Genomic DNA, 25457 nt, shown 5'->3' with positions numbered 1-25457 from the left:
CGACCACCAAAACAACCGCAGAAATGCAGGCGCCGCGGGCAGCCGCCGGTTTGTTTACCCCACCGCCGGAGCCGATTGCGGTGGCCACGAACCCACCAATCCGCTTCGCAACTATGCCGCTAGAGGTTGGATGCATGCGCAGTCGCGTCTCGCAAAAGGCCGATTTCAGGCATTATACGATGTGCAGAAATCGAAGACGAAGTCTCTGCGCACTGCCAGTCGATATAGAAAGGCGTTCATGTGTCGCACGAATTTGTGGAGCTCTTCAAAACCTTTGCATGCAACAAAGCTTAAGCACGTGAATACACGAAGCCGCAACAGAGATAGACAGCATAAATAACCCTTCTGAGGCACAAAGAGTCTTTCCGATAGGCACCTTATGCGGGCCGTGCATGGACCGCGGGGGATTCTGTTAATGCATGCTTGTCCCTGAACTTGTAAGTTGATCCTGCGCTGGTTTTTGCTTTTTTCGTCCCATTTAGCTGATAGGTCGCGCTCGTAGTGTTTGGAAATACAGAGTCCATACTGGAAAATCACACAGAAAGGTGAAGCTGGGACTGCAAAAACGTTCGAATTTTGCCACGGCAGGAGTTTCGGTGTTCGTCGTTAGGTGCAGATATCAGTGAAGGCACGCTGACCTCATTCCACTGCTCAACTGCCAATCGCTTTAACTTCTGTGCTTGCAGCTCTCGAGCCAGAGCGTTTGCCAGTTAGTGCAGTGGGACATCGCACATAAGAAGTGCACTGTCAGCTCAGGAATGGGCGGTGCATATATAATGATCGAAATACTATTGTCAGCTGCTTAGTAATTATTAATCTGTGCCAAATTTCGTCTGTTGCTGTTTCCTTTTGAAAGTGAATGGTTGTTTTCTTTGAGATAGCAAACGTTTTAAGTGAGCTCTACTTTGCCTTCCTCACATGCAGTTTTTATATTTGTGCAGCTATCAAAATTAGTAGCATGACGGATGGCTTCTCTCCCAATCAAAAATAAACACACGGACATAGCTGGCTGTACTCTTTCAGCTTGAGCAGGCGGAGCGGCGAGCATAGGGCGAGAGACATTTGAGCATGCATGCACCTAATCGCCCATATGAGGAACACCATAGCCCTGTTTTGTGCAGCTATGAAAGGGAGCAGTAGAGTCAAACAATGAAATTGTTAACTTGTCTGTGGCACCCTACGACACAAGCAGCAATACATAGGCGGTGATGATGTTTCGTGACTGAGGGGTACACGGCAAGATCGATGCCTCATGCTTTGAACGCTTCACCGGAAGGCAGCCACAGCGCTTTTTTTTCTTTAATTTTAAGCTACTGCCGGTTCACAATGATGTCCATGATATGTGACGAGTCTTTTCATGCTCACAAAGGGGCAGAAATAAGCGCGAGTCGACATAGAAAGCCTGCGAGGTATGCACTGCAGTATAAGCAGAGTCGCCGTTGTACAACCCAGTCAGGTTTTTCTTGGCCACCACGAGGCGGCGCCACCCTATTCAAAACCAGGCTCCTATACCCGAAAGCGCAAAAAGTTTATGCAGCTTGCATGTGTCAGTGCATCATAAAGTTCCACTAAAGAAACAAAAGTTCGGTGAAATACTTACTTTGGGGTCGGCGAGTGAACAAAGTGTGCCAGCCACGCCAAGCCACAACGAAAACAACGCTAACAGTTCATAAGAGCCCTAATTATTTGTAACTGCACAGAAAGTGCAAAACGCAGAAGCCTGAAGGCATCCTCCATGACAAAGCTTGTCAGGTGGATTGGATTGGCTCATTTCAGATTTTTTTGAGGGTAGGTTTGGTTTCGTTCTTTTTGAGCCTGCTGCTTGCTGCGTCTACTCAGCCTACGATTAAATTTTCACCGCAGCATCGTGGTGACAAAAATGTTTTAAGCTAATTGCATTTTTCTTGAAAAACTTTGAAGAAGGAATGCAACAATGAAACACGGCACAAATTAAAAAAGAAGTGTTTAATCGAAAGCTTTCTATCGCACCGATTTGCTCTGTCATCATATAATGCAGATTCAGCAGCATTACTGATTTATATGCAGTTCAGACGAGCACGACAACTACAAACTATATCATAGCTGTTTAAAAGCGAATGCAGTGGCGAACATATGACGGCTGTCCACTGGGCCCAAAGGTCTGACCATCCGTTTTCGTACGTACGGCGTAACTTGGCGGACGTCTGAACTCGGCCACCGAGTTCGAACGCCGTCGTACATCAATGGCCGTCTGGGGAGCGTGTACAGACTGGAAACAATGTACTTTATCTTTTGTTTCATCATTTTGAAGTTTCCAAAACGTGGGTATTGCCTAGGACAGCTTGGATATTTACAGGTTCTTTTATTTACAAGTCATGGTAGTGAAGTCGGCAAGAACCAGTATGCTGTTATTTACTATGCATGCAGAAGGAAATTTTGTGAGGAAGGAACCATGCAGGTGTTACAAGCTGCACAAAAAGTAGTTTGTTTGCAAATTGGCAAGGCATTCAGTTCATGTCTGCTCCGAGAATTAAAAAATGCTAAGAATTTGGTAAAGCTGTCATTCAGCTTTGAAAACTAAGTCAGAATTTGTCCCAAATAGGTGGCTGTGGTGTCTCATGCTGTAATATGTGTGGAAGATTGCTAGCCAGCAATATGCATTATTTAGAGAGTGGATGTTTTTATAAATTGTTGAGGTTGTTCAATTTGTGAAAATCATCATGAATAACTATGCAGCACAGCAGTTTTGTACATTATTTGCCATATTTGCCAGTGGTAACCAGGCTTCAGTGACCACGGAAAGAGCAAACCTGCATTGGAATGGTGACAGCACGGTTGCTGGCTCATTGGCTACAAGGAGAACCTGATTTATGTGAACCTACTCCATCACTCTTAGTGATACTGAATGTTCTAAAAATTAGAGGGTCTCTTAGATGTCTCTTAGATGTCTCTTAAGAGGAGAATGGTGAAAGCCTACCCTTCCTCTCCAATGACTTGTCTCTTATCTGTTGCTTATTATCGGCATTCATTGCAGTGCTACATATAATTGTTATCAGTCTACAGTAAAGGAAAGGCGCAGTATCTGTCACACTTTCTTTGGTAAGTGTGTTTGGACGGTACACCATCGCACCTGTTGCGTGGCGTTTCTTGATATACATTCAAGGAATATGACATATCTCGTGCACAGATCTTTCCACTTTCACTCCCACCTTTTTCTCTCCCTCAGCGATGCGGTCCAGGTGTTCACAGAATAAGTGTGACATATACTGCACCTTTCCTTTCCTGTGAACCAATTATTTTGTAGCGAGAGCTGCATCAGCCGCAGAGTCCCATTTTCGCTGTGACGGTGGCCGCGCCGTGGTCACACCGCTCTTTGCGCCATTGCCTAGCAACCACTGTTTTCTGTGGACACCTGAACCATATAGCAACGGTCCCACGCTTACTTTGTGTATTGGTTTATAGGAAAGGAAAGGCACAGTATCTGTCACATGTGTTCATACGGCTGTTCTCTCTTTCCACTTTCACTAGTACCTTCCTCCCTCCCTCTACGGTGCGGTTCAGATATCCATGGAACAAGTGTGACAGATACTGTGCCTTTCCTTTCCTGTTAGGTATCATTAAGGCTGTGTATGCCTATATTTGGAGTGTGCACGAAAGTGTGATACCTTCTGTGAACGACAGTATGACCCATTAAAGGCTTTCGCCTTAATAGCATAAGAGCTGCTAAGAGTAGCCTGGCTATTTCTGGCAGACTACATGCAGTTACTTCTTCTGTGTGCTTTTTGCACCTGCTTTGAATCGCCAGAGCAGGCTGGAAACTTGCTGGGTGAGTTTTACCATATTTGCTACTGATCATACTACTGGGAATGAATTGTAGCAAAGTCTGACATGTGAAAACTTTCATAGTTGCCCTTGTATTTGTTTAATATGCTCTTAGATTTGCATTTCTACTGAAGACAGGTTTATGCTGTTCTCAATGGTTTCGAACCTATTGCTCTGATCTCTTTGCCTCAGTGGATTGTGAAAATATGGAAGCTTTTTCAAAACGCTGCACAGGCATATGCAAATACAGTAACAGGTGCAGAGATTAAGTTAAGCATATTGCCCTTGTGTATACCTGATGTAACAGTAATTAAGCATGTCTTATGATAATTTGGAGCTGCCAATTGTTGCTAGTGTTACAAAAGGCATACAGCCTTTGTTATTTGCCAAAAATATTCTAAAAAAGGACTTGCTAATTTCAAAATTACTATGCATTCTGTTTATGCCAAAGTGTGGCAAATTATATTTTTTTTGCAGGCAACTAAACTGGTAGAAAATGGCTTGTGTGACAAATCAGTGAGAGCATGACTTACTGTAGTGTCACAGGCTAGCAGAAATTGGCTGAAAGGTATACTTCAAAAGTATCAACTGCTGGGCTAGTTCATGATATGCAGTAGTTTTTATCTCTTTAGTTCAGAGGTACAGTCTTTGTCAAAAATTTAGACCCCAGGGGGTCTGCTTTAGAGCCACTTCGTGCGGCTCATCGCGCACTTTCTGTGTTCCAAATCTATTGATGGAAAAAAGATTTTTTGTCCCACCTCCAATTAGAAGGATCTCCACTAATGCTAAATTAATGCCACTACACAGCTTAGACGCAGACCCCCCGGGCTCTACACTTTTGACAAAGGCTGTACAAGGACAACAGTGCCTATGTTGTCTTTGTCTTCCTCATTCTTGACACTTCTTTTCTTTTTTGCCTACCTCAGAAGTCCAGATATAGGACTTTATATGAGTAATGAGCATGTGTACGACAATTAATGGTGACTGGTTTATGGTAAACATGGCAGTGATGAACAGTCTTGAAGTAAGCAGGATTACAGTTGAGTGCCTGACGGCGGGGAAAGCTGTTCTAGTTCTGAGGTGTGCACAAAGAATGACTCATAGAACACAGTTATATGGGCACATGGCAAGATCATACTGTTGGCCTGTGAGAGGTGTTCAGTGTACTGACCGGATAAGCTGATGGTTACGGGGTGGGGTATGAAACAATTTGTTGCAAGAGGCATGAAGCTCTGCAGTGAGGAGCGAGAGGAAGAAGCTTCAGCTGGGATATCATGGTGGGTATGGACACCATTACTTCATGCGAACCAGGTCATTTTGAAGGGAAGAAGCATTGGATGAGCTAGTTATAACGATGCTGTCAGTGAAAAGGCGGATGGTAGAGCTTACTGGAGAAGGCAGATTGTTAATGTAAATAGAAAGAGTAAGCAGCCAAGAACAGTGCTTTGGGGTGCACTGAAAGAACAAGTAAAAAGAGGACATATGACTATTAGCAGAAGCAAACTACATGCAGGCAGTTAGAAAGCATTGAATGCAATTAATAACTCATTGATGGAGATTTAGTAAGACTGCTCAAGGTATCATTGGGTAAGTTGACCAATATATTGATTTTTTTTTTCCTCTTACCAAAGAATAGTACACACTGCTAGAAGTGAAATCCTGCAGCAGTGACAGCAGTGCAGCACTGCAAGCCATTTAAAAATAGTGCCAAATACTGTGCTTTGCAGTATTTAACATGTGGCAGTTTGTTTACATGTTGTTTTGCTTCTTTTATTTTGTGTGCATGTGTATTTTTGATAATAAATATGTTGTCACTTATGAACATTATTGTGCTGAATATTGTGATTAATCATGGTGAGAGCACCTATGAAATGGACAAGGAAAAGGAAGTTTGATCCAGTATACTAATTACTGGTTTCAGAGAAATTGTGTGTGTAACCATACCCTCGGTAATGGTAAGCAAGAGACATACTGCCATAAAAACAGCCTGCTGACTTCACTTAGTGGTTAGGCCAGTGTGTCACACTTCATCATTGCGAAGTCTTGTAATGCCTCTGTGGCCAGACACGGAACAGCAATGAATCTTTGAATCAGCTAATCTGGTGCCGCTGTTCCAAAACATTTTTGGAACTGACACAGGAAAAATTGCCACTTGTGATGCTGTGACATACTATAATGTAGAAGTGCAAAGTGCTATGTTAAAAACACTTGGCATCCAACTAAGTGCATTTTGTGAAGTTGGTCTCAACTGCCTTGACAAGGGGTGTGTTGAAAGGGCTCAGTTCTGAAGCTCCTCAGAAAGGAAAGAAGGTCCCCTGTTAAATAAAGTGCACTTACGAAGAGTGTCACTTACGAAAAGTGCACTCTACTGCTGCTAAAGAGAGTAACATAAGTGCACTTGCCCAAGTATGCACTCAGGGTGGAATGCGTTCAGCATCACAGGCAGACATTTCTCGTCACAAAATGTATTATGTAATAAGATATGCATACAAGCTGATTTTATGTGTTTTGTGTATATTTTTATTTAAAGAATCGTTTTATAATAGCGACGAGCAAAATATCACATCACAAAGCATGGTGTAACCGTGTATGCAACTTCCAAATTAAGCGCAGTGCGCCACTGCCATTTTCAGTCAAGTGGCGGTCGCTGTTGTTCATGACGTTTGTTGATGTGGGATCTCCGAAACATGGCCCAGTGTTGAATTTTAAGCATTGTTTTGTTTTTTACTACATTAAAAAGCAATAGTCCGAACGTTACACTTGGGTGTTCCAATTTCTTTTTTAAAAAGAATGGTTTTACAGTTGCCAGTTTCGTATCTACGAGTGCTAATGTGAGTGCACTCCGCTTTCCTGTTTAGCACTGGGTAGCGTAAAGTGTCTTTCGAGCTGCAAAGTGCACTCCCTGTTAATGCACTTTAACTTACATGCTTGACTGGGGTATAAGAAAGACTTTAGGGAAGGTTCCATGAAAGACCTGTATCCTGGTGGTGCATAAGTGTAAACATAAAAGCCCATTGTACTCCAAACCTCTCTCACTGATTACACTGAAATCTTCAGATTATACTATCTTTTGCAAATAGCCTGAGCCTAAATTTTTAACCACTTGAAGAGTAATATGTGTCTGAAAGAAAACAAAAAAAAATGTGGGAAGTCTCTCTCATGGTGCATGACAGTGGAGGACAATGTTGTTTTTTTTCTAAGGTTGATGCAGAACCCATTTTCATTAGGTTCAGGTTGGGGCATCTGACGTGTATAATCACTGTGCAAAAATTTAATATGATACTGCTTTACATTTTGTAGGAAAGGTACATTGAATTTTTTACCCCAGCGTAAATTTGTGTCTACCGCTCTAAGGTAAAGAAGCTGCAGTGCAAACATTGCAAATTGAGACCAAAAGCATACTTAGCAAACACACAGAATTTCAGATTAAAATAGGGAACAGTTTTTGAGATATATAGCAGAAACCAAGGTGACCCATTTACTTTACTATACCCCCTTAATGATCACCCGGCATACACGCCTTGTGACCCTGAGAGAATTGGAATCTTCGAAGAACACTAAGCATTATCTTAATCTCTAAAAAAGAGGATATCAAGGAGTTCAAAAATTACACCTATTAGGTTACTGTCTGTTAACTACAAGGTATATGCTAAAGTGACCACTAATAGAATCAGGACACCATTAGACTTCAATCAACCAAGGACCAGGCAGGCTTCCGTAAAAGCTACTCGATGACAGATTACATCCACTCTGTCAACCAGGTGATAGAGAAATGTGCATAATACAACTAACCTTTATACATAGTCTTTACAGATTACGAGAAAGCATTTGACTCAGTCAAAACCTCAGCAGTCATGCAAGCAGTGCGGATTCATGGGGTAAAGGAGCCATATGTGGAAGTATTGGAAGATTTCTCTAGTGACTGCACAGCAATCATAGTCTTTTATAAAGAAAGTAATCAAATCCCCGTAAGAAAGGGAGTTCAGCAGGGAGACACAATTTCTCCTGTGTTAGGGATGAGTGTTAATAGAGAACATATAAGTAGCCTGTAATTCACTGAGGACATTTCTTGGTTAAGTAACTCAAAGGATGAATTGCGAAGGGTGATTATTGATCTAGACAGGCATATCAGGGCAGTAGGTCTGAAAATTTATATCTAGAAAGCTAAATTGATGATCAGCAGCCTCAAAGACGTCAGTAGTTTATGGTAAGAAGCAAGGCATTGGAAGTAGTAAAGGAATACATCTACTTACGACAGGTACTGACTGCAAATCCGGACCACGAGAGTGTAGTAACTAGAATAACAATGGGATGGAGCTCATTTGGCAAGCATTCTCAGGTTATGAGTGGCCATTTACCAGCATCCCTCAAGAGGAGTGTATATAATAGCTGTATCTTGCCGGTACTCACCTATGCAAAAGAAATGTGGAGGCTGACAAAAAGGGTTCAACTTAAAATTTGAGGAGAATGCACTGAGGTACAGAAAGGAAGATAGGTGCAACATAGAGAGGAAGTGAGCTGAGTAAATCAGGGAGCAAACTCTGGTCGAAATCGAGAAGAAGAAATGGGCATGTAATGTGAAGGCAAGATAACCGATGGCCACTAAGAGTAATTGACCAGATTCCGAGAGAAGGGAAACATAGCAGAGGGTACAGAAAAATTGTGTGGTGGATGAGATTAGGAAGTCTTTAGTAATTATGTATGTAGATGCAGCTGGTAAGGGATATAAGTGAGGCCTTTGCCCTGCAGTGAGTGATCATGATGGTGATACTGGCTGTACCCTTTTTAATGGGTAGACAGAGATGCCAACCGCATGGTCAACTCAGGAGTCAGATACTTTGTCAAATACTGTCTCATAACCTGGTAATATAGCATCAGTTGGGATGTTGTGATCAGGACTGCTATGAATTTTATGAAGCAACAAAGCTACTTGGGTTTCACATGACTGTCCTTCATAGAAGCTATGCTGGTTTACAGTTTACAGATGAAAGAAAGGTACATGGTAGTAAATGACATCTTTCATGATTTTGGGGCATATACTAACTAGGTCATGAAATGGGTCAATAATTACTTGGAGTTGATTGGTCACCTTCCTTGAAGACTGAAGCGACGTTCCCAATACACCCGTCAAGAAAAGTAGAACTGGTATCAAGTGACTGCTGGAAAATAAGGGAAATATTTAGGGTGCGAACATATGTGTAATGCTAAGATTTTGCAGCTGATTCCTCTAGTACTGGCGGAGGAAGGAGACATTTAACAGGTAGATTATTTTAACAATGCTGTATGGATTAAAAGTGTTGATTTCCATTGGTGGATGTGAAAAGAACGGAACTTTGGGAAAGTCATAGTGAATTCGCTAGTAAAAACTGAACAAGGTGCTGTATTCAAGACATTGGTTTAGCAACGTTTGTTTCTGGGCTAATTGGTTCATGTTTTCAAGGTGGAATCCTTTTTTTAGCACTGCACATAAGGGGGACAAGACAAGCACTGCTAAAAAAGGATTCCACCTTGAAATTATGAACTATACTTGTCCCAACCAGCCCAGAAACAAATGTTGCTGAACTACCATCCTTCTACAGTGGGCCCTGTTCAATGTAACCTTTCTTCAATCCCACAATCTTTGCATATCATCAACCAGGTCACAGTTGCTTCAGGCTGAGCGCGACTGATCACATTTTGCCTGAAAAGACATGTACCTGTTGAAGTCGCTGCACTCTTCAGAGCTGTCCAGCCACCCTTTGGCCTCATCAAGCGAATCAGCTGCAATAAAGTCACTGGTGCGCCAGAGTTGTCACAAAGCAAAGTAGCATTTGTTACGTCAGTTATTTGTGATACAAAAGCACTTTGGGTTGGTTTTAAGCATGGCAAAAATGTAGAAAAGAACTGGCATTTAGTTTAGGTAGCAAAATTGAGTGGCTTTTCATGATGGTATGGGATGTTTCCAGATCCTTTCTGTCTTAAATGTTTAAAAGATTGAAAAAGTGTTTTTTCATTGCTTCAAAATGTTTGTTTGATATTTGTTTATTTATTTATATACGAGTTGACACAGCTTTTCCTACACTTGGTTGGCTGCATACATCTCTCTGTTAACCCATATTTTATTTTTTTCCTATAAACAGCTTTTAATTTTGAGTTTTTTTTTTTTTTTTCCCGCTGCTGCTGCTGTTGCTGTTAGGAGTTAGAGGGTCCTGTGGCTGACTCTGAGCACTTGTACCTAGCCTTCTCCTTCTTTTGATGGGGAGTAACAATTATGGTATTGTACAGAAGCAGGTAAAACATGAAATACAGATGTGTATGCTCATAGAGGCGTTCTTGCGACCTCTGACTATGTAGGGCAGCTAGCTGTTGCTGGGTTATTTTTAACAGAGAACTGCTGCTCAAGAAAATTTTTGTGGACAAACCATATGGATGTATAGCAGGATGTTTGATCTTCAGATTCGACAGCGCAGAAATGTTATGACTGTGGTGCTAAACACTAAGCGATGGGGCATATTAAAAGTACCCCGAAAAGACGGTCATTTTCTAATGCAAGAGATCTGTAGAGGTGGTATTTTTGCAAGCATTTAAGTCAAATTTTAGAGCTCTCCATGGACCCTAGGATTTAAAAATCAGTTTTAAATATTGCTTTTAGGAAACCAATTAGGGTGAGACATCTCTGGGCATACTGTCCCTGCCCCACTGACAAAGGAGTTATCTGGGCAGGCCTTCCCATTTGGCGTGCCTGTGTGACGTGGGTGGGATGGGGTATGGCAGGGAACGGTTGCAGACTGTTTTCTTAATTTTTTCTTGCATATTGCCATGTGTCAAGTCAAGTGGGAAGTGAAGCATATATCGATATCTCCACTATTCGTGAAGCTACCTTAAACATTTTTGCGGTGGGGAGGGGGGGAGTAATGAAACACAGATTGCTTGGTCATATTTTCTATTGCTTGGTCATTTCTATTCTATAGCCATTCGTATTTCCTCTAACCAACATATTGTTACAGAAGTTCTCTGCATTCATTTTCATGCTTGAACATAGCTACTTATTTTGTGGGCCTTAATGCTTATAAAGTTAAGTAAATTATTTACCTTTTCAGGTGGTGGGGCTGATAGTGATGTCTTTGCTGATCAGGACCTACCAGGTATCTTGGGTGGTGTTCCTGATGATGACAGCTTTTGCCTTTGCTGTTGTCAGCTTCATTATTCTCCTTTCGGCAATGGGTTCCTACTCGGGATCACTCCTCATAGGCACTCTGTTTGTAAGTACTTGTCCTGCCATTTCTTTATATATTCAACTAGTTTTCCAGTGTTGCTGCAAATTATTGTTAATGCTTTGATAACACACATTATACTTTGTTAATCAATCAGGCAGTGAGGTGACAGTAATTTTAGTTATGAAGTTATGCTGCAAGCCATCTTGGTCTTGTGATATATTTATATATGAAATGTTTCTCTTTTGGGCAGCAGCCGTTTATTGGCTTTTCAATATATGGCTGCTGGTTTATAGAACTGTGCTCTTATGTTTGCAGGTTTTGACAGCAGCAAGGATGAAATGCTTAAACTTGTTTGTGTGGCACATTCAAGTGTGGCACCTAGGTCAGGCATACAAGTAAAGCACCTGCAGGCGTTTAGTGCCAGACGTCAATTGTGGATCTGAAACAGTAAAGCAGATGCATGCACCATTTTCAGTTGTTAGCCATGATTAGAAGACCAGACATGTTAGAGCTCTCATCCTTTTCACTTAATTAAGGGCCTATCACGAACTCTGCATATTTTGGGGGGAGGGAGCTTTTTCCTCTCAATTTGACCACAGTGAAAGCTCGTTAATGCGAAGCTTGATGATTCGAATTTTCGGGTAATTCTAACTACACTGCTCAATCCACAGAAGCTTCATAGAGGCCTGTGTACAAAAAAAAAAAAAAAAAAGTCAGTTAATTTGAATGCGAGTCTGTTCCGCTACGGATATAATTCGAACTATGCGCCGCTGCGTCAGGGCGGCCTAGCTGGCGCCCAGCACTTGGCCAAGGAAACCGCTCCGTGATAGGCGGCATAATTACGATGCTGCACACATCCAAAATTGGGACAGAACATAAAACCAGGTCAAGCCATGAAAGAATGACTAAAGCCTAGTAGTGGCGCCATGACCGGCGCGGCGGGCGGAGTGGCGACCGTGAAGGCGGCTGCTGTCTGTTCCGCGTGACCTCCGAAACGTAGAACTAACTCGTTAATCGACCCCCGTTGATTCAGAAATACGGTTATCCGTATTTCTGTCTGCGTGGTCCCAGCCAACGCCCAGAAAGGCTATGGCGTCAGACGGGCGCTATTGGTCTCGCACCGGTTAGGACGCGTCCATGAATAAACTCACATGCACGATCGCTAATTGTGGAAATAGAACTCCTCAAACCTAAACTGCGTGACCGCGCATCTCTGGCGTGCGCGCAACGGCAAGTGTATTGAAACACAAGCGGCCTCATCTCCAATAATGGAGGAGGATAAAACTTTATTGAGGAGAAATTGGTGTGTTCTTTCTTGCCGACTGCGCCGGTTTCTCTTTTGAGCTTCGCGCCATCGCACCAATAAAGGCACGCATCGAGCAGGAGACACATGTGCGAAAGCTTGACTGGCGTGCCGCAGCGAATGTCGCTTGCGAACTGATCCGCCCACAGCCGGTGTCACCGCGCAGCGGAGTCGAAAGACTGCCTGGGTTGGTGAACTTCACATGACTTCGCGCTCGTACAAGAAAAGGCAAAACAGCGATGTTATCAGAAGGATTGTCTGCTTACTCGTGCAATAACAGTATGCCTGCACATGTACGAAGCTTTCGGCAATGTGCCGATCGCAGTTATGTGGCGTTTCGTATGACGGTAGTGTTTTTCTTTTTTTTTTTTGTGCGTTTTCATCGCGGTTCTTCCGCTGCTCCCAAAATGTGCTCTCGTCAAGTGTCATGCAGCGGTAAGTTGTGGTTCAGCGCGTTGTGCGGTGAAGCCTCACATGCGACGCAAGCTGCTTAATTGTGAAGGGGCAATACCAACCGCGTTGTTGCGTGAAAAATGTCGCTTATCATTTTTGAGCACTTCTGTTTCAGCATTGATTGCAATGCGAAAAACAGTCATTGGTGCGCTGTTCTCATCTAAAAAGCAAGCGACCATTGCCCAATATTTCGTCAAATACCATATTTACTTGCATAATGAACCCGTTTTTTTTTTTTTCTTCAAGATAAAATTACATCAGTTTAGGGGGAAGATTCCTTATGCGGGGAAAACTTCAGAAATTTTTTTTTTTTTGAGTCATTCCTTCCTATCAGTCATCAACGAAAGCATGCGGTCAGCTGCGACCAAGACCGACTGAAATACAGACCTGCACAGATAGCACTGCTCCAGCACGCACCTTCTAGTTCATAGCCTTCGCCGCTAGGGAACGAACACTACGGGTAACCTGGCGCTACTGTAAACCTGTTAATATGAAGGGTCTATTAGTTCTCTCATTTTTCTTCGTCGTTATAGTTTATTTATCTGTCCACGCTGTAATGCACAAGCACCTGTTCTGCGCATGTGCAGCGAGTAACTGCAGTGCCGTCGCACAAAGCGGAATCGCGATATGTCTTCTAGCGAGAGAAAAACATTATAAAAATAAACACTCTCTGCTAAAATACAAAAAGGCAAAATTTTAGAAGTATAACTTGGGCAAAGATCTTTTTTTTTTTTTAATTTGGGTACAGTTTGTTTATATTAATTTGTGATTAGATGATGATGAAAATGACAGACGAACAGGTCAACCGAGCGCCCTCAACGACGAGAAAGGTAACGAAAGTTGGTGCACAAGGTCCCATAGGACCCTGTTTTTTGTGCAGGTCTGTATTTCAGTCGGTCTTGGCTGTGACAATGCCTCCTGAAGAACATAGGCCTGAAGCATCCCCGGCATCCTTTCGATTTCAATGGGCTCCCCGATCGCCGTGACGTTGCACGCGTTGGCCGCTACGCAGCGCTCAATGATAACCCTCACTTTCAGTTGTATAAACTGGAAGACTATGGTGCGTGGCACTCAATACTGCCGTTTTATCTCGTTTTGAGGATTTTGAGGCTCAAATTTTTGGTTTTTGATGACGGAAAACGTATTTTGAATATCTCAGTGTGTAGCAAGTGTTTTTACACCATGCTAAAAATGGGCATCAGTTTCGGTTCTGGAGTTCAAAAACTTGCAGTGTGCGATCATTGAACGGTGTGACCATGTCGTTGGCACCTTTTGCCTGCGACTTGAACCGAACCGTATGGGCAGTGTACGAAGGGGATACGTTAGAAACGTCTTATATTGCCCAAAGAATGGAAACATGGGGAGGTTGTTCCAGTCTACAAATCAGGTAACAAGAACTCACCACTAAATTACCGTCCCATCTCGCTAACTAGTATCCCCTGCAAAATCATGGAACATGTCATCTATACCCACATCATGGCATTTCTTAATTCCAAAAATTTTTTCCATCCTGCTCAGCACAGATTTCGCCGAGGTCACTCCTGCGAGAGCCAGCTTTCTACATTCGTTCATGACCTGCATGCTAACCTTGATTCTAACTTACAGACTGATGTCACATTTTTAGATTTCGCTAAAGCTTTTGATAAAGTACCTCATAAACGCCTACTGATAAAACTTTCTCGATTAAATTTACACCCCGATATATTGAAGTGGATTGAAGAGTTCTTGACTGATCACTCTGTTTGTCTCCGTTAACAATGTGAACTCTAACTCACTGTTAGTAACATCAGGCGTCCCCCAGGGATCTGTGCTTGGCTCGCTACTCTTTCTCATATACATTAATGATTTGCCCTCAAACGTAACATCTAACATGCGTATGTTCGCTGACGGCTGTGTACTGTATCGTGCTATTCTCACTACCGCTGACAAATCTTCTCTTCAAAACGATCTTAATGCTGTTCAGGACTGGTGCAGCCAGTGGCTAATGGAACTTAACCCGCGTAAGTGTAATCTTTTGTCCATTAACCGTCGCCATAATCCTCTTGTTTTTCCTTACGTAATCTTTGAAGTTCCTGTACTAGTTTCATCATATAAGTATTTAGGCATAACAATTAGTAGCGATCTTTCTTGGAGTATGCATGTTACTAACATAATATCGTCAGCAAACAGGACGTTAGGTTTCTCAAAGCGCCATCTTCATCATGCTCCCGAACACGTAAAGTTATTAGCCTACAAATCATTCGTCAGGTCCAAACTAGAATCTGCATCGCCTGTTTTGAATCCTCATCAAGCTTACCTCATTAGTGCCCTCGAATCTACTCAAAATCGCATCGCTTGTTTTATTCGTTCATTGTATTCTTATGACCATCAGCGTTTCCTCCTTAAAAACAGCATCCGGATTATCACCCTTATCGCTCCATCGTCGCATTGCCAGCCTATCTTTATTTCACGAACTTTTTCACAGCCCTATGCGCATCGCACCTTTTATTCTTCCCCCCACACGCATATCTCATCGCACCAGCCATCAGCTACAAGTTGCCCGTCCACGTTCACGTACCGTCACGTTCTCAAATTCCTTTTTTCTTCGAACAGCTGCAGACCGGAACGGCCTTCCGGACAACATTGCTCTCATCACTTGCACACCACAGTTCATCGAAAATGTCAAAACTTTCCTGTTTTTGTGATTATGTATTTTTACTCTTGCCACTCCTTATGAAAATGAAAGTACTTTAAAAGGCTAGAAATGCCTCAAAATAGGTATCTAAACTGCATGCATGGTGCATGAATGTGTTGTAATTTTGCCAATTATGCTAGAAATCAGTTAATACGGAAAAGCAGTTAAAGAAGGAAAATAATCCATGACATAATACAAAATTCGAAAAATCTATGCTACAATCCGGAATTACCTGAGTTCAGCTAGGTGACCCCTGGAAAAGAAGGGCTGCACGGCGCGCATTCGATAGAAGCCTGGTACGCCGCGACAGGTAAGCTGACTGCATTGAGAGTGCACGGTCGGCCCGCAGGATGCACATCATGTTCTTATAAGTTCGTGAAACTGGTTTACGTGTATTACAACCACGCGGCGGAGCGTTGTGAGAGGTGTTTCTATCGGGCGAAGGAGATCTGGAGAGCAGCTAGCCTGTAGCATATATACGTTACAGGTCCTTTTTCTGGTGAAATTTCACTGGACGGTACCTCCTCAAAAAATAGAACGCTTATATACCTAAAATAAAGCCATTTGCCTGTTCTATTATTTTCACGATAAACACAGCTCACGAGGTCCCTGCGAGACGCACACTCGTGCAACGATGTTAGGACACACAGTCATTGATCTAGTTTTTCAGCTTAACAATTAAAGAAGCCTGCAAGCAAGCAAGCGCTTTGATAAGTAACAAACAGGACAAGCAACTTGTGAAGATGTTCCTGACTAATCATGCTTGGAGTGGGCCACAATTTGAGGTGTAGATTGCAGCTCTCTCTCTGTATTCTATTTTTTGTGTACGCGTAGGTGCGCTTCAGCCTTAATTCATATTCGCGAATTCAAAGTGCGTAATTCCTCGTCACACCACATTTTTGGCCAAGGAAAGTTGCTGACGATCTTAATTTTGTCTACCGCACGAGAGTAAGGCAGACATGGTGTGACAGACGGGAACATGATTTGCATGGTCGGCTGCCTCGTGTACCTGGTGCAAGCCACCCACGCGAATGGCTAGGGCCTCTTGCTCGTGCCCGATGGCCCAGGTTGAGGAATATATAGACGGTGCCCACTGGTGAATCACCTTCACGTTTTCCCTTCTTTATGCTGCTCTCGTAAAGAGATTTCGGTATGACAGGCACTGATTAAAAATGATTGGCACGAGATCCTTTTACACATCGGCCAACGAAAGTCATTTCGCTAGAAATGTAAACTGCAAACTAGTAGTGTTTGACTGCCAGTTTCTTGTTATCTTCAGCCACCTTTTCCGGAGGTCTAAGCTGGCAGGAACTTCATGAAATGAAACGCCGCAGGCTTCTTCGCTCACCGGACATCCAAAACGGAACGCAATGGCCATGCTTTTTATTCGCTTGGTATTCATTCCAGCAAGTGCACCCATCTAGCACCGCACCACAAGGCTTACTTTTCGCTGCAACGACTGTCACAAGAGCATTCTGCGCCACCAGCATGTCGTCTGCTAGAGGATGGATGTATGGATGGAATATAGGAATATAGCTTTCCTTTGTAGCCGTATGGCTGCTCTTGGGTGGATGCCAATGAGTGATTACTCCCTGATTACAAATTTACTCCACCTTGGGGGATTCCCCTAAATATTCGATCAACACCTTTCCCACTTCGAGTTATAGATGAATTCGCTCTCGCCCTACCGTCTGATCCGCTGACCGTCCTGGTTAGCTCAGTCGGTAGAGCGACTGCCCCGGAAAGGCGGTGGTCCCGGGTTCGATTCCCGGATCAGAACGAATTTTTCTTAAACTACGAAGTTTCTGAGGAAGCTGTATAGCTTTCCTTTGTAGCCGTATGGCTGCTCTTGGGTGGATGCCAATGAGTAATTACTCCCTTATTATGGAATATAGGAGCGTCCCCTTTGAAACTGGGTGGTAGCAGTTCCTATCATGCTCATTTTTCCCCCCTATATCCTAATTATTGTTTTAGATTGGTTATCTATACCATCATTCTATTTATTGAATTTTTATTTTTACATTACTAACATTATGTAACTTTTCTGCTTTTAAGCCACCAATCTTCCAATCGTTTTTTGCTAACTTCCACCGCAGGTTCATTCAACTGGCCACTGGTATCTCTAAACCCCCAGAGCTTCAGGAAGAGTGACTGCTCCTGCATCGACTTTCGGATGGATACCATTACATTCGAGTATAATATGGTCAATTGTTTCAGCGGAGTTACCACTTACTACACATGCGTCATCTTCATTGTTACATTTCTTTTTGTAGCTTCGTGTTCTAAGGCACCCTGATCTAGCTTCAAAAAGTAGGGCACTGCTTCTTGAGTTATCAAAGAAAGCTTCCTTCCTGATCTGCATTTTCCACTTTCGGTATAATTCCACACTCTGTTTCTTTTCCATCGAATTTATCCAATTTTTACCTTCTGTGTTTTCTACCTGTTGCTTAACGCTCTTTATTTCTTCGTCTTTGTGACCAGCATACTTACTACTTAGTTTCTTAGTTCTTTTCCTCCATTGTGAGTCAACACTTTTTAGGTATAGGTATTTAAATACTTTAGCTGCCCATCTGTTACTGTCCAATTCCTCAGACGTTCCTCATGTAATATTTTACTCTGAGCTTCCCATACTTCGAAAGATGCCCAGCCCATATCTCCCTGTACCGCCTCATTTATGGTTTTGCCATGGGCACCCGGTGCTAATCGTCCGACGGCTCTCTGATTTATTTCTAATGTCGACTGTACCTCTGATTTTAGGCACAAAACCTCATTTCCAAAAGTAAGCCCGGGCGCCATAATTCCTTTCCAAATACCCCTCAAAACCTCATACCTGTTGTATCCCCACAATGCCCTATGCTTCATTATCCCGGCATTTCTTTGCCCTTTTGTCTTAAGTGGTTGCTTATGCTTTTCAGTGTATGCCAATCCTTCGTTTACCCATACCCCCGAGATATTTATATTCTGCTACTCTGGGTATTTCATGGCCTTGTATTTTAAGACCCTGATCAGTTGAGCCGTTGAAAATCATCAGACCCAACTTCTTTGTGCTAAAGCTGAAGCCTAGAGCGTCCTCTTCGTCTCCGCAATACTGAACTAGAGTTTGCAATTCTTCCCGACTCTCTGCTAGCAGCACAATATCGTCTGCATACATTAAACCGGGGAGGCGCTGCTCTACCGCCTTTTCTGCAAATCTATATAACAGGTTAAAACCTAGGCTACTTTCTTGTATCCTTCGTTCTAGATTTATCATATAAAGCATGAACAGCAGCGGTGATAGAGGACAACCTTGTCTTAATCCTTTACATACTTTAACATCTTCCGTACTTCTTATCCCTTCCCATGTAATTTCTACTTTGTTATCCCGGTATATTTCCTGTGGGAACTCTGTTATCTCATAACTGATACCTTCTTCTTTTAATATGTTCCACAGGAGTTCCCTGTTTACGTTGTCATACTCCCCGTTTATGTCCAGGAAGGATCTCATAACTGATACCTTCTTCTTTTAATATGTTCCACAGGAGTTTCCTGTTTACGTTGTCGTACTCCCCGTTTATGTCCAGGAAGGATCTCATAACTGATACCTTCTTCTTTTAATATGTTCCACAGGAGTTCCCTGTTTACATTGTCGTACGCCCCGTTTATGCCCAGGAAGGCCAAATACAAAGGTCGATTTTCCACTCTAGATATTTCGATGCATTGGGTAAGCACGAACAGGCTGTCATCTAAGCGCCTACCATTTCTAAAGCTGTTCTGAAGTTCTCCGAGTATCTTGTTACTTTCTACCCATGCTTGCACCTTTAATTTCATCGCCTGCATGGCCAACTTGTACATAACAGATGTTATGGTAATCGGCCTGTAGGATTTTATGTGCATCCTTTCCCTTTATAAATCAAATTCATTTTACTCTGCCGCCAGCTCTCCGGAATTCGCTTATTTGTTATGACTGTTTCCAAAGCTTTTAACGTTTTCTTACTTCTTGGACCAAGTTCATTAATCAGCTTGATCAGAATTCCATCTATTCCTGTAGATGTGTTTTTAGGAATACTTTTTTCTGCCTTTTTCCAGTTTAGATTGGACAGTTCTAATCTGCTTTGTATTCTGCTATCTTGTGTTGCTTCCTGATTTGCGGAGATTACCCTATCGTCGCTCTTAAATAACTCTGCTATAACTGATGTAATGTAGTTCACTGCGTTGTCTCCCTTTAAACAATTTCTCTCGTTATCTTGAATCCGGTCCTGCTTTCTTTGATTCTTTTTACCCAGCCAGCTTATATGTTTCCAGCATTTTCTTGGCCCGCCTCTAGTGGCATCATGTATGTCAGCCATCCAGAGATCGGTGGACTGCTTTATTTTACTTTGGACGAGTGCCTGTACATCAAGTTTCTTTTGTCAATATGATTCCCATTTTTGGTCTATTTCCTCCTGAGATACCCGTGCTTTTTTTGCCTCTTGGTGTTCCCTTGAAGCTGTCCGTCGTTGTTCAATGGCTTCCCTGATTTCCTTATTCCACCAGCTCCGTGGCTTCCTCTTTCCATTCCAGCAGTTTGCTACTTTAACCTCCTTAGTTTTTCTCCTTATGATCAGGGTCATCTGACAGCGCCGCTACACAGTGGACGCACGCTCTCTGGCGGACAGAAAAAACCCTGACGCTGCAGGCATTTTCTTCAGGAGGCATTGACTGCAATCATGACGCTGGCGTTTGCTTCAAAAGGCGTGTGCTGTTATCACGCATTCCAGTGATTTTGTGGCAGTGGACGTTGCAAATCCCCCCCCCCCCCCCCACTTGGCACCCACTTTCACTGTTAGAGCTAACGTTGCTAACGTCAAAAGATACACACACCCTGATGTTATCGCTTCACAGAACCTTGGCGTGCTGCCAAGATACGCGCTGTGGGCTGCGAGGGCACGCGAAACGGACAGCCTTTATGACATTCATTATTTTTTTTCTTCCAAATTCTCAGCGGCAAAAGTAGGGGGCGGATTCATTAGACGAATAAATAATTCGAACTGTTTTCCCGGTCCCGTAAAGTTCGAATGAACTTTTACTGAAGCATACTGGAAGCTAAGGGTTATGCCCACTTCGCATTTTTCGTCACTGCCCGTGTATCGCGTGAGGTTTGCTCTCAACGTTAGGCTAGCAACATGCTGCAATGCCGAATCTTCTTGAGACTGCCTTTACAATACGCTCATGAACACATTTTTTTTTCTCTCTTAGGCAGGGCCACCAGCCAGTGATGGCATACTGTTTCTGTAGTGTCTGGGGAATAACAGGCCAGTGCGCTAGTGACGTGAAGCAGTTTGCATTTAAGCTGACCTATAGACATCTCACAAACATGGTTCGAGGTTCTTTTAAGGTAGCAGAAATGCCACTCTTAATTTTGGAAAGTAACAGTATTTTCTGAGTGCACCCTAATTTAAGGTGACATTCTCAGTGTACGGCTGGAAGCAATATGAAAGGGAACACAGGAGCACTTGGCCTCCGTGCTTTGCAAAGCGCTGCCAACAGAAGACAAGAATGGGTGGCACCAATGGTATGCTCGGAAAGAGCCGCTGACCAAGCTTACTTTGGATGTATATCTATATCACTGATTCTTAACACCTGTCGGTGACAGCGCATTTGAAAGCGTGGAGGCCACGCGCTCCCGTGTTCCCTTTCATATTGCTTCTAGCTGTACATTGCTCTCTGCTTTTCGAAGATGCAGTACACAGGCTGTTGTGAAGTCTGCACCAGGCTCCATTCAGTTGGATTGATCACCACATGTCTCGCGAGTAAAGCTGTTACATTCTTAAAGTGTAAAAATGCCATTGTTTTGTGCATGCTGCTCAGTGAGTCCAGGTTTGAGCACCTAAAAAATTAAAATCATACTGGAGAAAAAACAAAAACCTGGTTTGCAATTATATGACACATGTATTGAGCTGAGAAAAACTTGAATGTCTCTACTTTGCAAGTTCTGGCTTCCCTTAGTCTTGGTGCTTTTATCTGAAAGATTTGTGTAGAAATTATGTTGTAAGCGGGATCATCGCTCACATCATTGCTCACCCCTGGACTTCATAAAATTAGCAAAACGTTTGCCATTCTTTTAACACTTCTTCATCCTTCCATCAAATATCCCTTCTATGCCCCGAGCAATAAATATCACTTATAAAAAAAAGAATGGATGTTGTGAATGGAATGTTGGTGCCATTTAAAGTGTAAATTTTGGTGCTTTCATCCCCTGTCTGCCTTGCATGTTTCTTCATTGTGATAAAATCACTTAATATATAGTGATAAATATATTGTAGGATGCTCACTATATTAAACATGTCTTCCTCCATGCCTCACTGAAATATAATGTTTCATTTCACCGCAATTGAGTTTTCCATTTTGATCTCTTCACAGTACCTGAACTACCATATCGTGGGCTTCATTTTCTACCTGTCAGGAGGGCTGACGTGTGTAGTCAACGCATCACAATATGTTGGCTTGGGTAGTATCATAGCTGCTGGGGTAAGTAACCTCTTGACTGAGGCATTCACAGCTTCAACAGCTACATATTGAGTACCTCAAGCTGTTTTTGTGCACTGTGGCAGTTTTTCTGCTACTCTAACATATCTATAATTCAGAGTATGCGCTTTAAGAATTCAATCACAGGTGGCATTTTGTGCAAGTTTTACATTGTCAAGCTGTTAATGAGGCCATGTTCTGCTACAGGCAAATTTTGATCATTTGTTATGTGGCTCAAAATTTTGAATTACTTAGCTTGCTGCTTTTACTTATGTGTGCCTTTGTATTCAAATTAACGTTGTGCATGTTTCTACTTTGCAGTTTTATGCTGTATTTGTATGTTGTTAGAAATGTTGGTGGCACAGCTGTCCAAACAGCATCAGTGTTCCTCTGCCTTTGTTGAGAAACTGAAACATGTCGGAACACGCACTGACGAATATGGACAATTGTTTCTTTGCCACTTGATGAGGTCAGAATAACCTCTTGCATTGTGCACATATGGTATGCTCGCATATTCCCATGCGAGCTTTCCCAGCCAAGATGGACCAAGATTCAAAGAAGGCCTAAGCAGTCTTTCCAAATAAAATTAGTGAGTGCTTTTAGGAGTCATGTAAGGTATTCACTGGTATTATTTCATTCTGCCTGCTTGAATAATTGATAAAAAATAAGCAACTTTTTAAATGTAGCTTTAAACGCAAAGTTGTAAATAAGAAAGTTTCTGTGAACCACAAAAATGATCAGACCCAGGTGCTTATGATAAAGTAACCTTAGCGTAGTCCTTTTTATTCAGCGGAAATGAAAGCTTGCAAAGTTTAAAAATTTGTGAAAGCACACTCTGTGCATCTGAACGCACAACAATTACAGCACTCTCACCCGCAACTTCGTAAAACACTGCTGAATTCACCCCTTCTGCACTGCTCATAACAGCTTTGCTTTGCTGCTGGTTGTGAGATGAGCATCATCGGCTGTTTACAACGCACTTATCAAGCGCGTTGGCTGTAGCCACTGGTGCTTATCTCAAAGCCAATGACAACATAAAGCTGCGTTGTGGGCATTGAAGAAGGCACGAACTCTTTTACCCAGTCATGGATGGGAGCTATGTGATTGCAGCGCATTTGGGCGCATGGAGCAACCTGTCACTCAGTGTTTTTTAATCTTCAGCTTTTATTTCTCCTAGATAAAAATGGCTATGCTAAGGCTATCTTGCTGGAATCACTTTGTTTGGACCAGTTTTATGGTGCTCCACAGCTTTCCTATTCACACCTGAGCATTTAGAGCGGTATTCAAAAAGTTTAGTTAATGTCAACACATTATTTCATAGGCAGAATGAAAAAAGTACCCAGTGGTACTTTACATGACTTCTATAACAACATTCACTTGATTTTGAAATCGAAAGAGCATTCAGGCTTATGCCAAATCTTGACTCACATTAGCTGGGATACCATGTAGTACATACCTGCCAGGTCTCCCGAATTATCCAGGAGACTCCAGAACTTTTATGCTTTTGTACGACTGTACAACCAAACAGAAATCTGCCAGAAACGCTCCCATGCTTGGCCAAGTTTGGCCAAATCCTTTTTCTAGTCTGGCCACATAGCTCCGAGTCTACCGCAGGACACCGATTAACATTGTGATCAGTGAAGAGTTTAAAAAGCATAGTCGTTCAAGCACAGCCTGTCAGTACCATTTTCATTTTACTGTTTATGGGGCTGCAATGCCGCTGCTGCCTGGGGTGGCCCAGGCGTGACACTAAGGTTGGGCTCTGCCATAAGTACCAGTGACATTAATTCTGCCTGTAGTGCTTCTACACTTATACGGGTTTAAAAGTGGAATCTTCACTACGCCGGTGAGCTTCAGCCTTCAGCGTCGGTTTGTCCTTGAGCAACCTGAAGGTCAAGCCTTAGAGCAAAGTCATGTAGGCCACAGATATAACTATGGTTGACCACGTGATAAGTCAAAGGTGAACTGAAGGTCACCTACTCAGTTTGCGGCGCTGGGAATGGAACAGGGGTGGAACAATGGGCGGTACCATGTAAACTAGTTGATGGATCGTGCTCTGACGTCATGGTTGACATCAGATAATCATGAGCATGGCATTAGCAGGTGGTAATTGGCAGCTGAAATAACCGAGCACTAACTGGATGTCGGGCTGTCAGACTTTACGTCTGGCAGGAGCTGCCAACTCAGGCCTCTATCTTTTCACATGGAAGAGTGATATCAGAATCAGCCTGCCAGGACCCTTGCATTCACGTTACCCCTAGGCCGCGCACACACATTCATACGGCTTGGTTACAGCCAAGCTTTATATGTAGGCTGGTAGCCTATGGTATCATGTCACTCAAAGGCAGAGCTTAAATGTCCCCCATAATTTTGAAGCGGAAGCTTCACAAAACCACAAACCATTGCTTAACCGTGTGTTTAATCACAAGTTCAGCTCAAGAAGTACTTTGGCTTGGGCTGGTTGGTTCATAGCTGATGTTGATTCTGAGGACGGCGCAAAAGGGACGAAGACAAAGAAGGATCACGAAAACAACACGACAGGCGCAAACTTTCAACTGAATTCGCTCAAGCCCTTGCATTTTTATGAAGCATCCAAGCCGTATCAATGGCCTATAACATAGTCATTCAGATAACAGACGCTACTGGTCACAGGCCAGACAAAATTGATCGCAGTACGGCACGCTAGTAAAAAAAATAGGAATTTCTCACATTAGAGCATGCCAGCCTTAAAAGCAACTTGTTGGAACGAGACCCAAGATCATCGATCGCACAAAAAAATCCACCAAAAACAACCAGGCGCTTAAATTCAACCACACGCCACAGATGCGCTCGTGCCCAAGACTAACACGGTGTGAGGTTGTTTTTTTTTTCTTTTTTTTTTTTTTCCTTCGCCCACTATAACGAAAATGACCAACAGAAACTCCGAGAAAACCATGCACATGAAAGCTTAAACAGGTGACAATTGAAGCAAAATTACCAACAGAAACTCTGAAAAAAAAAAAAAAAAATGCACATGAAAGTTTAAAATCTAAGAGAATCATCTCTGCGTCAACGTAAAATGAAATACTTCAAAAGAGGTAACAACCGAAAACACTTATCAAGAACAATGAAACAAGAAAACCCAGAGTCTAAAAACTACAAGAATCCTTCAAGAAAAGCTGCCTCAGCTTTGCTGACCGATATGGAAGGCTTGCTAACGCACAAACTTCCTGCTTTCTTAATGAAATAAGCCTCTACTACTTCTCGCTTTACTTTATCTTTACCGGACTTCGAAAAAATCATCTTGTCTAGTACCGGACGACACCCTCGACAAGCTTTGCAATGGTCTGCTAGGTTTTCTCAGAGTTTCTGTTGGTCTTTTTGTTAATCATTGTCACTTGTTTTCATTATAGTGGGCGAAGGGAAAAAAAAGAAAAAAAAGAAACTCCCATCGTGTTTGTCTTGGGCACGAGCGCATCTGTGGCGTGTGGTTGAATTTAAGCTCCCGATTGTTTTTGGTGGGTTTTTTTGTGCGATCGATAACCTTGGGTCTCGTTCCAACAAGTTG

General features: G+C 42.7%; 1 protein-coding gene, 1 long non-coding RNA gene and 1 other non-coding gene across 4 annotated transcripts in view; 2 read left to right on the top strand and 1 right to left on the bottom strand.

Moving 5' to 3' along the window:
• LOC146204580 (uncharacterized) overlaps positions 1-25457 on the bottom strand; it is a 45267-nt gene that overhangs the window by 5036 nt on the left and 14774 nt on the right. The window contains exon 4 of one of the 2 annotated variants that reach the window (XR_014703968.1): positions 11036-11436. The exons of the other annotated variant lie outside the window; for it this stretch is intronic. This is a non-coding gene — a long non-coding RNA (uncharacterized LOC146204580). Of the gene's footprint in view, positions 1-11035; positions 11437-25457 lie in introns of those variants that run through there. 2 annotated transcript variants of the gene reach the window in all.
• LOC146204581 (uncharacterized) overlaps positions 1-25457 on the top strand; it is a 43262-nt gene that overhangs the window by 9843 nt on the left and 7962 nt on the right. Inside the window, exons 2-3 of the mRNA XM_084589259.1 lie at positions 10881-11042; positions 21806-21913. Of these exons, the coding sequence (XP_084445385.1) occupies positions 10881-11042; positions 21806-21913 (270 nt within the window). The remainder of the gene's footprint in view (positions 1-10880; positions 11043-21805; positions 21914-25457) is intronic.
• Positions 17134-17207, top strand: TRNAS-GGA (transfer RNA serine (anticodon GGA)). The gene has a single exon. It is a non-coding gene; the product is annotated as a tRNA-Ser (tRNA).

The sequence above is a fragment of the Amblyomma maculatum genome, chromosome 1 (genome assembly GCF_055883805.1).
Source record: "Amblyomma maculatum isolate TAMU_Amacu chromosome 1, ASM5588380v1, whole genome shotgun sequence".
NCBI classification, from domain to species: Eukaryota; Metazoa; Arthropoda; class Arachnida; order Ixodida; family Ixodidae; genus Amblyomma; species Amblyomma maculatum.
This window is presented reverse-complemented; position numbering and strand designations above follow the sequence as displayed.